This window comes from Notothenia rossii (genome assembly GCF_949606895.1).
Source record: "Notothenia rossii genome assembly, chromosome: 2".
Classification (NCBI taxonomy): Eukaryota; Metazoa; Chordata; class Actinopteri; order Perciformes; family Nototheniidae; genus Notothenia; species Notothenia rossii.
This window is the reverse complement of record NC_136904.1, coordinates 10,989,578-11,007,430: the sequence shown is the minus strand read 5'-3', so window position 1 is coordinate 11,007,430 and position 17,853 is coordinate 10,989,578. Positions and strand designations below refer to the sequence as shown.

Genomic DNA, 17,853 nt, shown 5'->3' with positions numbered 1-17,853 from the left:
TACATGAACAACTGCAGTAAATAAACAAAGAATATACACTGAACATGTATTGCGTGTGCCAGGTGTGCCATGGGGGGATGGCCACATAACCGGTGGGGGGAAACACATCTAGAGTGTGTGTGTGTGTGTGTGTGTGTGTGTGTGTGTGTGTGTGTGTGTGTGTGTGTGTGTGTGTGTGTGTGTGTGTGTGTGTGTGTGTGTGTGTGTGTGTGTGTGTGTGTGTGTGTGTGTGTGTGTGTGTGTGTGTGTGTGTGTGTGTGTGTGTGTGTGTGTGTGTGTGTGTGTGTGTGTGTGTGTGTGTGTGTGTGTGTGTGTGTTTTATCTGATCCGGATGGTTACTATTTCCTTTTCTTTATGGCGGTAATTTTGGACCGGGAACACCATGGGTGTTACAAAGTTGACTAAATCATCCACAATTCAATGAAAGTGGTGATCAGCGATTTGATATGTTCAAATATCTACTGTGAAGGATATCACAAAGCCTTAATGCAATCGAATGTAAAACTAAACAGTTATGATTGATGAAAGTAGTAAATCGGTCAGATTTGACCCGAAGACAACAGGAGGGTTAAACAAATAGATAAATATGATATATAAAAGGAAAATGTTGCAAACAAATTCCCAGATGACATGTTTTTATATCATTTGATACTCAAATTTGACTGGTTTCAGGGAAGCTCAGCCTCACAGAGAAATGTTTTATCCACTCAGTAATGAACAAAGGTGCTGCAGTTTTATAGCTAGAGACTCATGTCTAGTTTAGTAATGATTTAAAAACAGTAGATTTGTGTGTCAGGGGGTGTTGTGTGATACCTAAAACGGTGATGTGGAAAGGAGGGTTGACCTTTGGTTGTTTGTAGAGACCATGATCGATAATGTTTTTAGCATTATTGGAGTGTAATACTGTTGCAATTGCAGAAACGTACACCAGTATAGGATTATAATGTATTAAAAATAACAAACATTACAAATAAAATGTGATGGATTTCATAACTCAAGTACGTTTTAAAGGGCTGATAAACGATTTATCATACAGAGATGAATTGAAACCATTGAAAGCTTGGAATGGTTGAAAACATTGCAAATATCTAAAAGCACAGCAGCATGGTTTGCAAAATGTGTATACATGGTACAACATGCTAAATCCCTATGCTCCATAGGTTTCAGAATGTATACCACACAATGTGTACAGGAGACAATGTAAAAGGATTGTTTTGTATCGTTAGCAAAAGAAAGAGTTATGGTCTGGGACTGGTTTGGATTATTATGATACCTTTAGAGTCAGAAACACACACATCAATAGGAAGATACATCCGCACATTCTTCCTAATGCACATACTGTATTGTTAACATGCAAATCATTCGCGAAATGATGAAGGGCCTCTGAAGCTATCCATTGTTCAACTTCCTCTTTGCAATGAGTAACTTAAATGATCGGTATGTGATTTATCAGTAGCAGCTTTTGTGACCACATTCTCATTTCCTTTTTCTTTTGGCAGCGAGTCTTTCCAGGGGAAATAGTCTGCAGATTTATTTTAACCATTGCATTACCCAGTTTTAGGGAAGCTTATTTAAATTCATAGCACCGCAGGGTAACATTTACGTCACGCTGGAGGAAGTTAAACCAAAGAGAAAACTAATACGGAAGCTACATCGAAAAATATGTTTCGTAAAAAAGATATCTTATTGATAAATATAGAGAAGATGTAAAGTCTCTCTTTTTAATTTTTGAAGCTACGTGATGTTTTCCTACGTTTGTCATGATAAATTATGTCTCACGAATTAAATGTTTAATTATGGCACTTTTAAAACAAAATATGACGGCAAAATTAAATCTGTCCTCCACTCTAGCTGTGATATCACGCACTCTAAAATGTGAAGAAGGCCTCTTTACCAAGGTCTGAACAATGTTTAATATCTCTAAAGATAGTTAATAAGGGCGACTGTGGCTGCGAGGGAGTGCGGTCGTCTTTCAACCAGAAGGTTGTGGGTTCGATCCCAGCCCATGCAGTCAACATGTCGATGTATCCTTGGGCAAGATACTTAACCCTGAGTTGCTCCCGATGGCCAACGGTGTGTGAATGTGTATGAATGTTAGGTCCTATAGAGTAAGGTACACTGCTCTGTATGAATGGGTGTGAATGGGTGAATGACATGTAGTATGTAAAGCGCTTTGAGGGGTCTTAAAGACTGGATAAAGCGCTATATAAGTACAGTCCATTTACCATTTACCATAATGTCAGAAAGATGTGTAACATTTTAAAGTTGGAATGAGGTTTCTGAGTGAAAGTATGAAAGAGCCATTAGCATTTGAAGTTGCATGAAGATTGTTCAAGTCTGAAGAGTTTCTCCATTGACTTCCATGTTACAAATTGATGAATTAAGGGATGTATCTCTGGAATTAGGAAAGTTATGAATGAGCAAAGTAATTAATAGCCATCGATTCCCGACCGGGCTGAACGTTTTCATGTTTGAACGGAGTTTCTGCGATGTGGAATGTGGGAGAAGAAGAGGTGCAAAATAACCCGGCGGAATAATGAAGAATGTTGTACGTAGCATAACAGATAGTTGGAATGCTGTATCAGCATTCGCATTCCCACTAAACAATAGAGAAGTTGAGCTAATATATCATCTAGTAAGGTCACTCCTGAAGTTTGAAAGTATAATATAACAGTTCAATCTCAAAAGAGCTTCAACACTATGAGTTATGGAATCCATAAATAGAGAAAATGTAAAGTAGGTTTAGTTTGTCTAAATCATATTCAATTGGCATAACTGCAGACTTAAAGATATGTCTTAATTTATGCAGATTATCCCTTGAAAATACACTCGAGTTCCACATGAATGTGCTGTGTGCATGTGTGTGTGATAATTAAAGAAGGTTTCACCCTCAGATTCTATAGGAACAGCCTTACATACATTCCTCTTACAGCTGTGGTTCAGTTCACCCCCCCTGGTGGCAGATAGTTTTACCACATGCATTCAGTACTGTTTCCCTTGAGCTTATATAGATGCATAGGGTATAATACGTCAGGATAATGGGATGTCTTACAAAGAATATTGTCTTTAAAACACACAGAATAATTAGTCAAAATCAGTAATGATGGTTGCCATTTCTCCCCTGCTAATGCTAATGTCTGCCACTGGGATTGAAAGTAGGTCAGCCTCGGTGCCAGGATGCTGCGCTGAATACAGACTGTGTGGCACAATCACTTAAAGGTCACCTATTATGCAAAATCCACTTGTTCATGTCTTTTATACATCAACATGTGTCCCCTCTGTGTAAAGAGATTCTGAAAGTTTCAGGAAAAAAGATTATCTCGCTTTCTGTCCTGATCCATTTATATAAAAAGTCATAAATCGATGTTGTGGCTTGTGTAACCGTTAGCCAATAACCAACCAAGGTAGAGCCAAACACGTCAGAGACATGTTTTGTATATACATGAGACCTATAATATATTGATGAAAAACAGTATGATAGGGGAACCTTTAACATCAACTGATGTATACCAAACATACATTTGTATCTTATTCTTGCAGAGACATGTCAGGTAGTTTTGATTTGCTTTGGCTCCACCGGCATGAGATTATCAGTGAGGTTGCAAGAACTCAGTAGAAGATAAAACAAAGGTACCGAAACATACTTAAAATCTTCTTTTATTTTTCACACAAGAAATGTATCTAAACTGTTGAAGTATATTGACATTATACAAGTAAGTGGCTGCTAAAAAACTTCCTTTGGATAATACAACCATTTCTTTTGGAGAGTGCCACTGTAACTACAAAAAATACAGTGTGTACACCTATGGTATATTTCTGGACAATCATATTATAATATATTTTATTAAATGATTATATTAGCTGCAGGTCTACATGGCAGAGCAGACACAATCTTTACACTATTTTAGCAATAAATATGAATTCATTATCAATCTGTCACCATAAATACCCATCCTACAGTTATGATACAATGATATGTTCTCTTTCAGAAGAGATGTTTTAGATTTCTGTGCGTCTGCGTGTTTGTTACACTGAATGTTTATATGTACACTCTCCTGTATTAGTGTTGGCAGTCGTATAATGCTGGTTCTGTCGTCACTGGATCACTGTGACGTCAGCTCTAGGACCAAATCTGCAGGGGAGAAGAGAGAAGAATCATTAGTTATTAGCTTAAAGTTCCCTACTCTTTTTCATCAATATATTATAGGTCTCAGATAAATACAAGAAATGTCTCTGAAGTGTTTGGCTTCAAACACCAAACAGATCATTGTAGCGTCCCATAAACCCTCTGTTTCAGCCCTGTTTCAAAAGTGCTAATTCTGTAGCTTTAAATGCTAATTAGCTGCTGCTGGCCACGCCCCCTCTGAGAAGTGATTAGTTTGGCAATAAAAAGCAAGTGTAAGAAAACACATGGTGTTAATATGAGGACACGGTCGGCCACACGTTGGCCACCAGATCTTGATTGACGTCTTTCAGTAACAGGTTAGTAGACCAACATAAGCTTTTGAAATATTTTCAAATTTAAAATCATCCAATTTATATACTGGACTGGACAGTTATAATCCTAAAGAGATTTCACAGCTATTTTCAAATCACAATTATCATTGCCAAAATAATTAGTGACTTCCTGCACATTTCCTCTACAAGGACTGCTCCTTGGTTCTTAGTTTTATTTGATTTATTTTAAGTTTTTTGCTATTTTGTCAAACGTTTGTTGCTTGCTCTTTAATATGAAACTTTGTAGGTGGCTGTCCTGGACAGAGCCCCTTTGAACATTTTATTTTTTATCTCAATGGGAAAAACTCCTGGTTAAAATACAAGTAAAATACCAAATAAATACACAAAAAGAAAAAGCAGAAGTTATTTAAGATGCATTGGATTCGTTAGCCAGGATTATGGTATGTGGATTATTAACATCATCATCATCATCATCATCATCATCATCCCTTATTTTACATTTTTTAACGGCATGATAAACCCAAACACTGGTATATCGAGACATCCCTAATCTCAACCCTTTTGTCAAATAAGACCAGGTAACACTCATGTGTTAATTTAATTAAAGGAGCTCAACGTAACTTCCTATGTTGTGATGTGAACAAACTGGCAGAAAATGAACATGAACATGAAAGTGAAGTGTTCAATTCATGATGATGCTTTAAAGTGCTGCTGACCCGTAAGGTGTTGTCCCAGGAGGCGGAGCAGAGCGCTGTGCCGTCGGGCGACACTCTCACTCTGCTGACGCGGTTCTCGTGGCCGAACAGGATGGAAGCACGAGTTCCCTTCAACACGTCCCACACATTGATGGTGTAGTCGTTATATCCAGCGAACAGCAGGCGGCCTGTGGGCGTGAGGGGGCGAGGGAGAGAGAGAAATGACATGAAACAGGAAGTGGGGAATTTGGAAAAAGGGGAAGTAGACGCAGAAACCAGGTTTGTTAGGGAAGTTGTGTTATCAACTCACAATTTCCTTGAATTACTAAAAAATAGCTTCATTTATTTAAAACACTGCATCAGGAATTATTCCCAGAAACGTTCCCTTAAAGGTCCCCATTATACTGTTTCTCATCAATATATTATAGGTCTCACATATATACAGAACATGTCTCTGAAGTGTTTGGCTCCAACACCAAACAGATCATTGCAGCATTACCCATAATCCCCTCTGTTTCAGCCCTGTTTCAAAAGTGCTGATTCTCTGTCTCTTACTTTAGATGAAAATAAGGAGCCCCTCCCCACGCCCCTCTCAGAGAGATTTGGTTAAAAAGAACACAATGGTGCTCTAGGAAAAGATTCAGGTGATAAGGTGTGTTTGGGGTGGGGGGGGGTTACCTTGGTTGGTGATTGGCTAATGGTTACACAAGCCAAATAATCATTATGACATCATAAAGTGGCCAAAATCTGATCAGCTCATTTTCAGACAGGTTTTTATATAATTTGATCAGGACAAAAATTTAGAGAATCTTTTTTCCTGAAACTTTCAGAATCTCTTTACACAGAGGGGACACATGTTGATGAATAAAATACATTTAAAAAGTGGATTTTGCATAATAGGTTACCTTTAAGATGCTTTATGAGTATTGCATACTCCACACTATCAATGGATGATTTAGTTTAAAGTGCTTCAGAAAACCTTACCACTCAGAGAGAAGTCCAGAGTGGAGGCTCCAAATATCACGCTGTCCTTCTGATAGACGGCCACCTCACGGTCAGCGCGCAGATCAAAGAAACGACACTGAGGGACGAAAACACAGACAGGACACAAACAGTGATTTCACAGTGGACCTTTCAGTACACAGTAGGTAGTATTAAAGAATGATAGCAAAAAGGTCAGAGTCTGGCATAGGATTATATGAAAATGTCCTGTCAAAATGATCCTGGCCAAAATAATTGGGATTTACAATGTTTTCCATAAAGCCATCAAAATATATATCACTTTACTGTATACATTTAAAAAAAACTAGTATTATTAATGGACCACAGATTGGACAGACCACTGTTTAGTGAACTTAAAAGGTGCCCTAGATAAATAAATAAAAATAGCAAAATTGCAATTATCATGATGTTGAGCTATTCTCAACAAATGAGAATATTTAAGATTAGGATGAGGAAGTTAGCCACAATCAACTTTGTGACACATTTTTATCTCTATAAGAACAAACTATCCCATCCCTAGTCGAGATTACTTTTGAGCATGTCAGTACACGTTGTTGTATTTCTATGTATCTGTTTCTGTTGACAGGTGTTGTTCGGTTAGAGTACAAGACTCCTGGTACTAGGATGGGTTAAAGCAGAGAACAAATGTCACTGTGTGCTGTGTGCTCTGCGTGTGTGACCATTAAAGAGGGTTTCATCCCTCCCAATTCTATCTCTATTAATAGGTTCACTGAGTTCCCTCCTTAATAAATCCTGATAAGAAACTGGTTCAGACACAATAAATCAATCGAATATCTACACATGCACTGAGGACGTCAATAACGACCTTGTGCGGGACACATATTGACACGAGCAACGGACACATCACAACAAAGTGATAAACAGGTGGAACAGTTGGACGTGACTCACTGTGGCATCGTCTGAAGCCGAGGCAAAAGCGTCCCCACTCGGGTAATACCTGAACACACAGGGACGTAGAGTCAGAAGTCATGCATCAGAAAGTATCAACAAATACGATTACTTATTTATTACTAGTTTCCCGCTTACTCTTTAGTCACAGATTATTATAGAAACAGAATTTAGACCGACCGCTACGCGAACACACTATTTTGTTCTTGTCAAAGGTTAAAGGTCAACCCCCTTTCAATTTTGTATTAATTAACTTTTTCTTCCATTGTTAAAATCACATTAAATAGTGTTTGAAAAATGTTTTTACTGCATGAAGAAGCCCACACATCTTCATTAAGTGAGTATTTCTGCTCAATAGACGTGATGAAAGCTGGTCTTACTCTTATCTGGAGCAAGATCAAATCTCGCTAATTGAGAAAAAGGAAATTGTGAATGATGCTAATTTATTTTTGCAAAAATGCATCCGTATCTTTTTCCAAAAAGTCAAATAACAGAAAAGCTAGATTTAAATGTTATTTGGACCATATTCAATATAGTTCTCATTTTTAGTATTCAACCCAGTTCGTTTTCTTGAACATTTAAAAACATGATTAAGTCAGGACACTACGGCCTCTCATTTAGTCAAAGAGGAATAAATGAAAGGGCAGCAGTGCGCCTCAGATGTATCTATGACGTTGGGCACGTGTGCAGACACACAGCTGTAAAATGCCCTCTTTCATTGTGCATCCTGATGAGCTATGGAGGAATGAAAGGTCTCAATATGTATTAGTAGTAGCAGTACGAACCATGTATGACATCTTTATCTCATGTTCCATTCTTTTATATATGTTTCTTTTTATCAAGGAGCTGCACTCACTTCACACAGTTGATGTCCGATTCGTGGCTCTCAAAAGACTGAACGTTCTGTCCAGAGCGCATGTCCCAGATGTTGGACTTTTTATCAGAGCCCTGATAAAACACACACACACACACACACACACACACACACACACACACACACACACACACACACACACACACACACACACACACACACACACACACACACACACACACACACACACACACACACACACACACACACACACACACACACACACACACACACACACACACACACACACACACACACACACACACAGTCATTACAGGGGACAGATGGATAGATAATCTTTAAAAGCATTTTTCCATGTGAGCATGATCCTCCACCCACTTCACACCAGTACTTATGGTGAAGTGAAGAGACACGTTTATGTTCTATTGGAAGGACATCCATCTCAAATGCTTTGATTTATGATGACAAACGTTATTGAAAAACCTAAGATATGAGATTGTATATGCAAAATGTTGGCAGTCCTATTTTAAAAAATCGACCTAAGCTCAAACTGCTGGTATTCAAAGAGCATATGATTGGTACAAATCAGATCCAAGATATTGTAGCCTGTACGTTTCATGGGTATTGCAGTAGGCTGTTTTGAACCTTTTGAATTTTTGCTCATTGCTCTATTCTAAAAATCTAGTTTCTTTGAAATATCAGTATCAAACTCTAAATAAGTATATACATGTAACAGATACAAGGTTTTGCAGCATTATATTATACCAAACAGACACATCCACACACTGTCTCTCTCACCCCAGAGACGAAGGTGTTTCCTGTCTCAGACGGAGCGAGGTCCAGGGACAGGACATCAGCTGTGTGACCGTGGAAGCTCTGCAGCAGCTGCCCGCTTTCCACATCCCACAGGGCACATGTGGCGTCACCGCTGGAGGTCAGGAGCTAACACACACACACACACACACACACACACACACACACACACACACACACACACACACACACACACACACACACACACACACACACACACACACACACACACACACACACACACACACACACACACACACACACACACACACACACACACACACACACACACACACACACACACACACACGAGCATGGGCACGCCACACATGTTCAACATACAATTAAAAAAAGAAAAAGACACATAACGTATTATGTTGGAAACTCCACAAATGAAAGACAATTTCTGGATAAAAAAATACATGAATAATAATTAATGAATGAATTATTACATTCCTAAAAAAAGTATTGTTCATGCTCTGAAATAAAATACATTTCATTGGGGAGATGTAGTAGGATTTATTTTTGTAACAATCGCCTACGTAGGTGGTTTGTTCTCTATCTGTATGACTTTGGCTTCAGGCTTTGCTTTCATTTTTAAATTAGACCACTTAAAACAGAGAAGTGAAATAGCCCAAAATAAACTTGAAATCAAAATGAGGTTTAGTTTCGGTCATTTTGACCTCATTAGTGCGTTCAAAGGATCACACCAGCGTCATCAACATCCGCTATGTTCTGAGTGCCGACAGGTCGACTACATCTGATGGCAACATACTGTATATGCACTGAAACCAGAACATACAAAAGAGCTGAAACCATTATTCGATCACAAATTGTGAACTTACTATAAAATATGCAGGTGCACCACGCGCAGGTGCACCACGCGTGTGTGCACGCACGCACACACACACACACACACACACACACACACACACACACACACACACACACACACACACACACACACACACACACACACACACACACACACACACACACACACACACACACACACACACACACACACACACACACACACACACACACACACACGCGCGAGACAGAATCCAAAGGTCAGCTCCTCCTCACTAACAGAAACTGTCACTGTGCCTCGTGTATCCACACACAATGTCTAAATGTCAGCGCCTCCTCTGATGAAAACAGATTATGGGCATTTAGAGACACATGCAGACATCAGAGGTCCCTGCTGCTGCTGGATTAGAGACTCCTGCTGGATGACCTCAAGCACACAGACACACACACACACACACACACACACACACCTACACACACACACCACATCCTGCCTGCACAGCGAGTGAGCTCCAGTTTCAACATGAATGCAATTATCAGTAAGCCACAATTACTGACACACACACAGATGGGAACCTCTCTGATATTATAGAGAGCCTTTGCATTGGTCGAATTCTGCCCACCACCACCTGCATGTTACCATATATGAAGTCCTTGCAGGGGGTTCAATAAATTACCCAATGATCCTACTGAACGTGTAAATATTGTTTTTTATAAAAGACTCACATGATGCATACGATCTGTTTATCTGACTGAGTGTGCTCCATGTTGCTAGGTTGAACACAAAGATATCACTCAGGGATGCAACTAACACTTATTTTCATTTTCGACGAATCTGCTGAATATTTTCTCTATTTATTGATGCATGGCGATATCTTAAATTGTTTTTGTAAGTCCAAAGCTACAATATAATCAATTGAATATGTTAAATCAAACAGGAAAAAAGGTCATCTCCATATTTGAGAGGTACAAAATTAGCATTTTCTGTCAATTCTAAATTGTTCTTCTCCTGATTGGTCGACTAATTGTTGCGGCTCCTTTTATAAAAACGCAAAACTGTATGCATTCACAACCCTCCTGTTTGCAGTTTTGAAGGCTGCTGGAAAATGTAAGTATAGTGAACACAGTTCTTTGTGAGCCCTTCATATAGTCCACAGCCCTGATCTACTTGAATGGAAAGTGTAAGAGCTGTGGGCGTCACAGTGTGCATGCAGTGTGTTTTTGTGTGAGACGCACAATGCCAGAGACACTCAGGAGGAACACATGCATGTGCGTGTCTGTGTGTTAAATGTTCTGCTCTCAGGACACGGTACTCCACTCTTTCCTTGATAAAGGCCTCTTTCTCAGATAAAGGCCACTCAGTGTCTAATAATACTCGCAGAGAAGAGGACCCCCCCCCCCCCCAGCCCCCAGCCCTGGCACCCATCTCCATCTTCCCCTCCTCACTCGTTGTGCTCCACTATCTTGTTAGCGGCCGGAGGGGAGTAAATGATTTAAGTCAAATATCCGGGCGGTTTCTTTCATGCTCTCCCTTGAGAATGTCCTTTCCTGTCAGGGAGTACAAGGCACAGCCAACAAAGAATACATTTGGACTCCATAACCTTTAAGTAGGAACCTTACAAAGATGACTCAACAGAATACTAATCCTTAAATACAGTGTAAATATATTATTCATAGTTTTAAAGATTTTTCTGATGGTATATATTATTATCGGATGACTCAAATATAAGAATTGGGGAGGAAACAAATAACAAATGAGTCTAATGGTATGAAGTCTGCTTAGAGTGTGAGAGGTTGTCGGTGCAAATGACTTAACTGTGGTTTGTTTTCTGTTAGTTCAAGTTATCAGTACAGTACAGTAAGGCTGCTTCGGGCTTTAGGACGCTTGATATTAACGGTGTAACAACTGCAAAAAGATCATTCCAGGGCAAAACATAGCAAATACAGAGAATAGATTTACTAACCATATCTCTCAGATTCAAGTGAATTTTAGTTCTTCTTATAAATACAAAAAATAAACTATGCAGAATGTATTTAGAATCAAATGTTTCAGTTCCACTTAAAACCACTTAAAGGTCCCCATTATACTGTTTTTCATCAATATATTATAGATCTCAGATATATACAAAACATGTCTCTGTAGTGTTTGGCTCCAAACACCAAACAGATCATTGCAGCATCCCATAATCCCCTCTGTTTCAGCCCTGTTTCCAAAGTGCTGATTCTCTGTCTGTTACTTTAGATGAAAATAAGGAGCCCCTCCCCACGCCCCTCTGAGAGAGATTTGGTTAAAAAGAACACAATGGTGCTCTAGGAGGAGATTCAGGTGATAAGGTAACCATTAGCCAATCACCAACCAAGGTTGCCAAAGAAACGTTATGACATCATAAAGTGGCCAAAATCTGATCAGCTCATTTTCAGACAGGTTTTTATATAATTGGATCAGGACAAAAAGAGAGAATCTTTTTTTCTGAATCTTTCAGAATCTCTTTAAACAGAGGGGACACATGTTTATGCATAAAAGACAGGAAAAAGTGGATTTTGCATAATAGGTGACCTTTAAAATACATTACAAAAGTTTAACCCATAAAATGCCCTTGTGTCCAGTTTCTCATAAGGCAGTGAAGAGGGGCTCACCTGCATGTCAGAGCTGGTGAAGGTGCATCCTGAGACGTAGTTGGTGTGCATGGCGACAGACTTCTTTTTTGCATTCAAGTTCTCGTTTTTGTCCAGCGACAGCGGGAACACCGAGCACTTGTTATCCAATCCACTGTTAAAGGAGATAAAAACATTAGAGGTTAGATGAAAGGGCGTTCACTTTTTAGTTGAAATCTTAAAACAACACTTATTACACGGGGGGTTTTATGGTAATGATGGATATAGTCTTATTGATCTGAGATAGACATAGAAATCAGAGGTTACAAACAATAGGCGCTTTCACACCAAGTACTTTTCCCAGGAATAGTTCCCGGAACTTTTATTTCCTGGAGTAAATCGCGATCACATCGGAATCAGTCCCTGAGAGAGCCGCTGACGTCACTTCTTCTTCTTCTGCTTTGAGTTTACTGGCAGGCCGCAAACAACTTCACGGCGTACACTGCCACCCGAAGTCCCCGGCCGGAAGTCCCCGGAGTTGGGGACTGGCTTCAGTAGAAGCTGCTGGGAGTCTTCCCAGCAGCTTCTACTGAAGCCTTCCGAGTAAATAGCCAGAACGCCGACACCTCATCTCCACCGCTCCCATGTTTTCTTTTGCGTTGCCATAAGTTAGTCACTCTCCGTTGGTGCGCTGGGCTAATGCTAATAATGCTAAAGCGAGCAAATAAAATGGCGGCTTCACAAAAACTTTTCAGAGTTTTACAGGGCGTGGTTTGCAATTCTCCCAGCCAATCAGAAATTGGAACCCTTTTCTCCCCAGGAAAGCCCCTGACTGAAAAGGGGTAAAAAAAGTTCTAGCTCCAGATCTTTTTGGTGTGAATGCAAAATCCCAGGAACTATCGGAACTATTCCTGGGAAAAGTACTCCGGTGTGAAAGCGCCTAATCCTTTCATTAGGTGTCTGATTAAGTACAGTGAAAAAAACATATTCCCAGTATAGGATATATTCACTGCTGCTGAGCAACAACAGTAGCAGTCACCAGAAATTATAAAATTAGGTTATATTTACATTAGTGTGAAGTCATTGAAAGGGCAACCAGGGTCATGTCAAGTTTTGATGCTTTTGCAGAGTAACACTTGACTCCAATAAGCTAACATATCCAGAATATATATAATTCCACATTCATATAAATAACTTTGTATTAAAACAATACAGATATATATTTTTTCTCAACAGTTTATTAAATGTAGACATTAAAAAGAGATGTTTTCTGTACTCACCCACATGCCACAGCACAACCAGAGGGGGAATACGCACACGCCATCACCCATGTACACGGCAGGTTCAGACCGTGTTCCTGTAACACACACACACACACACACACACACACACACACACACACACACACACACACACACACACACACACACACACACACACACACACACACACACACACACACACACACACACACACACACACACACACACACACACACACACACACACACACACACACACACACACACACACACACACACAGTCATTACAGGGGACAGATGGATAGATAATCTTTAAAAGCATTTTTCCATGTGAGCATGATCCTCCACCCACTTCACACCAGTACTTATGGTGAAGTGAAGAGACACGTTTATGTTCTATTGGAAGGACATCCATCTCAAACGTTTTGAATTATGATGACAAACGTTATTTAAAAACCTAAGACTTTTGATTGTATATGCAAAATGTTGGGAGTCCTATTTAAAAAATCTACCTAAGCTCAAACTGCTGGTATTCAAAGAGCATATGATTGGTACAAATGAAATCTACATTTTGTAGATTCTGTTGGATTACTTTATGTAACCTGTAAGTATCATGGGTATTGCAGGCTATTTTGTACCTTTTTAAAATATAAAATGGACATAGAGGTAAAACTTTAACAAGGTTGATAGTATCAGTAAATCATTCAATATTGCAAAAAAAAGCTTTAAATTATTTGTTTAAGAGAAAACTTGAGCTTTTGATATTTAGCTCTTTAAAGGTAGGGTAAGTAATTTTGGAGAAACCAGCTTGAGTGCGCTAGAATTTGAAAATACACAATCGGAAAAAATCTGCCCCTCCCTTCAGACTTCCTTACAGAGCCCCTCCTCCAACACACACAAACGCGCACATGACCAATGAGGGCACGAGATAAGTTTGTGCACAGATGGAAGGCTGACAGGCAGGTAGGCCATCCAGTTATTTTAGCCGGGCCGGCTCAGATGATTGGTCGTGCTTTTCACAGCGGCACCGCTTCCACAGATGACATTTTTTAATGAATTTTTTGTCAAAGCACTTAAGATATTCATTGCTATCGGGATGTTAAGAGCATTCCATGGAATATAACAAAAAGTGTATCTGAAAGAAATTTTTTATACAAGTTATTATACAAATGAATTCCCACACCCATCCACACACAGACGTCTACTCACCTTATTCAGAGTGAATCCATCCCAGACAATCACTTTGCCATCCTAGATAAGAGAAGAAAATCCATATTAAAAAAGAAGAAGTCTTACAGCATAAAATGAACATGTGTGTGTGCAGGAGTGCGTGTGTTCACCTGTGAAGAGCTGACTAACCGACGTTTGTCTTTACACCAGTCCATGCACAGCACCTTGTTCCCGTGACCCTTCAGCACACGTCTGGTCTTTATGGCGAGAGCGCCCAGCACCTCCACCTTCTCTGCCACCTGGTTTACTGAAGAAACAGAGCTTCATTCAATACCTTACTATAATACACAGTAAACTCAAAGTGTCTGTCTGTGTTAAACAGAGGAGGGAAGTGTTGGGGAATAATTTACCCTGCATGTCCTCCTTCGCCCTCTGACCAACCTTAAGGAGGGGCTGCCCTAGCATATTGTTGATGTTGCCAGTTTGTGACCGGGCAACTCTCGGTTAGAGATAGTTATTGTTGTGGGACACCTGGAACACATCCTTGTCGGGCTGTTGATGACCCCGAGCCATAAGCAACAACAGATGTGATTCAGTGTCCTCAGCTGTTTAGTCTATCTTTTGAAGAATGTTGATTATTACACTCTGAACTAGTTAAAACCTCGAGCTACAGGAGGGTTCTTCAGAATTGATAGTGGCATCTCAAACGTGTGGTCAACTCGTAGCCCGTGACATGTCTTGTGAATTCTCAGTCCGTGTTTGCCATCAAAGCTCCAGCTCTCCTCGTGTCTCTCTGAGTCCTGACTCCAATTGCTTCAGAAGTTTCCCCCACAGGAAGTAGTGGAGTACAAATACTTTGTTACTTTACTTAAGTCCATTTTTCTGGTATCGGTACTTTACTCCACTACTTATTTTTCTCACGACTTTTTACTTTTACTTCTTACATTTTGAACACAAATACCTGTACTTTCTACTTCTTACATTTTCCAAACAAGCTGGTTCCTTTAGTCTGAATGTGTGTTTGGTGGCGTGATCATTATTATTTAGAGTCATTACGTGCCTACTGATTTGAACACGATCCGTGTATCCATCATTTCCTGGTCTTCTCTAAACAAGAGGGACCAATTAAAACTTTGTCATGTTGCCGTTGTTCAGCATGGAAACGTTCGTTATGTAACAATGATATTATTGTTCTATTAATATAAAGGGAGGTCAGGTACTCTTTAAAACAGCTGCTAGTTATGGGTACTTTTAATTAAGTACATTTCAAAGCCTCTTTACTTTTACTTGAGTAAAGAAGTTTAGTCAGTACTTCTACTTTCACCAGAGTATTTTTAAACACGAGTACCTGTACTTCTACTTGAGTAAAGGATGTGTGTACTTTTGCCTTCTCTGGTGTTAAATCATTTTATAAGATGTTACATTTATAGTAAATATGTTTGAAAGTGTTAGCAGCATATAATGTCTCTGCGTACAGTAGAAGCTAATTTTAACTATTTTCTAAACAGCAGGCAGGCTAATCTTTGAAAATAATATGATCTTTCAAAGGTTTTGTATGTAAAGTAGTTGTTCTGAAAAGTAAATAGTTCAAAGTTAAATATTACGCATACTGCTTTTATTATTCATATTAATCACTTTCAGTTGCTTTTATTTAACTATACATACTATTTAATATTATTTATTGTTATTTTTAAGTGTTTTATTTACCCATCTTCACATTTATAGTGGTTTTTGTTTTAAACATGTATTCAATTTACTGTATTGCTTAGCGATGTAAACAAAACACAAGGCTCCATGATAGAAATAATCAAAATCTTACTAAAAATATCATCAGCAAACTCAAAGTATGACTGCTAAATGGTGTCTTCCTGTGCTTCATCATTTTTATAAGATGATACATTTATAGTAGAGATGTTTAAACGTGTTAGCAGCATTTAATGTATCTGCGTAGAAGCTTATTTGACCTATACGTTATATACTGCCAGGCTGGCTTCTGATAGCAAATAAAGATAGAAACACTTATTCTAAGCAGTATGGAGACTTTCTGTCCCTGCTTCAGTATTAAAAATGCACATGCTGCAAATATGGTTACTGATTTTAATATTATTATCTGTTTAAACCTATTTTTATGTTATTTCTAAGTGTTTTATTTTCCATCCTGGATTTCTATTCGTGTTTTAATTAATACATGTATCCTATGTCCATTTTACTTTATTGTTTAGAATTTCTTGCACGTAAAATGCTATACAAATACATATTATATATATAATATATATATATTTAGTTAAACATCCGACCACGATTGTGCACAATCTCATCCTCATCACTAAACAGACACAGAAAGGCTATACTTTTAAAATAAGAGCATGGAGTTAGCTTTGTATGCAAACAAAACCTAATGCTAGGCCTAAATGTTAAAACGAAGAGTGAGGCGGTTTTAGATGCAGTGTACAGCAGGAGTAAAGGTAGTTTTTATCGGGCACTCACACTCGATGTCACTGAGCTTCCCCCGCTCCTCCTCGAGCTTCTTCTTCAGAGTCTCGCTCTCCTTCTTCAGGCTCGCGACCGACTCTCCCGCCGTGAGCCCCGCGCAGGCCATCTTTGAGAGAAACAACACACACTGTTAGAGGACGAGGGAGACGAAGGGTGGAGAAACTCTGCAGAAACAGCCAAATGTGACGAATGATGTTAAAGGGATTTGGAAAGATTCGCCTAGAGACAGTGATGCTGCGCCGGCCGCGCGTGTCACTCTGACAGCTCGCGCTCTGTTAGTCTCCCCCCTCCTCTTCCATCCTCCATCCTCCACATTCAGATACATTAACAGGCACCACACGCATTTGGAGACACTGCTGCAGCATTGGTCTTCCACATTATCTCCAAATTAAATCATTTTAAAGAACAATGGATCGCTTTTCTGACCATTGAGCATCATATACAGTAGACTTTAAAAAAAAAAAATGTTTAAGTCTTACACCACTGCTGTGGTTCGTAAATTGTAGCAATTGTACTAATTGTGTGTGAACCAATCTTTAGTTATATACATACAAATACAAAAGTTGTTATACTGTGCCATATTAATATTGACACGCATATCAAACATACATTGTGATTATTATAATTTAAAACCGAGATTACATTTTTGCTCACTAATGAAATTGCATAATTATCAAGTTGCCCTTTTCTGCAGGGTAAGGATTTCAGCTGTAGCATTTTGTGTGAAATTAAAGTAATCAATGCATTGATACAAACAAATAGTTCCTTTATGTTTATATTTGATTGACAATAATGTCAAAGGGATTATT

General features: G+C 39.1%; 1 protein-coding gene across 1 annotated transcript; it reads right to left on the bottom strand.

Moving 5' to 3' along the window:
• Window positions 1–3,639: 3,639 nt before the first annotated feature.
• Window positions 3,640–17,354, bottom strand: gnb5b (guanine nucleotide binding protein (G protein), beta 5b). The gene is made up of 11 exons (XM_079664514.1): window positions 17,039–17,354; window positions 14,722–14,858; window positions 14,591–14,632; window positions 13,401–13,477; window positions 12,163–12,295; window positions 8,698–8,841; window positions 7,921–8,012; window positions 7,065–7,113; window positions 6,138–6,234; window positions 5,175–5,341; window positions 3,640–4,132 (listed from the first exon to the last, which is right to left on the bottom strand). The coding sequence occupies exons 1-11, from the start codon at window positions 17,148–17,150 to the stop codon at window positions 4,121–4,123; spliced, it is 1,062 nt and encodes a 353-aa protein (XP_079520640.1). The 5' UTR covers window positions 17,151–17,354; the 3' UTR covers window positions 3,640–4,120.
• Window positions 17,355–17,853: the final 499 nt, after the last annotated feature.

Coding starts and splice junctions, on each gene's coding strand:
- gnb5b (XM_079664514.1), bottom strand. CDS start 17,150: ATGGCCTGCGCGGGGCTCACGGCGGGAGAGTCGGTCGCGAGCCTGAAG. Junction 12,296..13,400: donor GGTTGTGCTGTGGCATGTGG/GTGAGTACAGAA, acceptor CTCCTTTAACAG/TGGATTGGATAACAAGTGCT. Junction 7,114..7,920: donor TCGGACATCAACTGTGTGAA/GTGAGTGCAGCT, acceptor CTGTGTGTTCAG/GTATTACCCGAGTGGGGACG.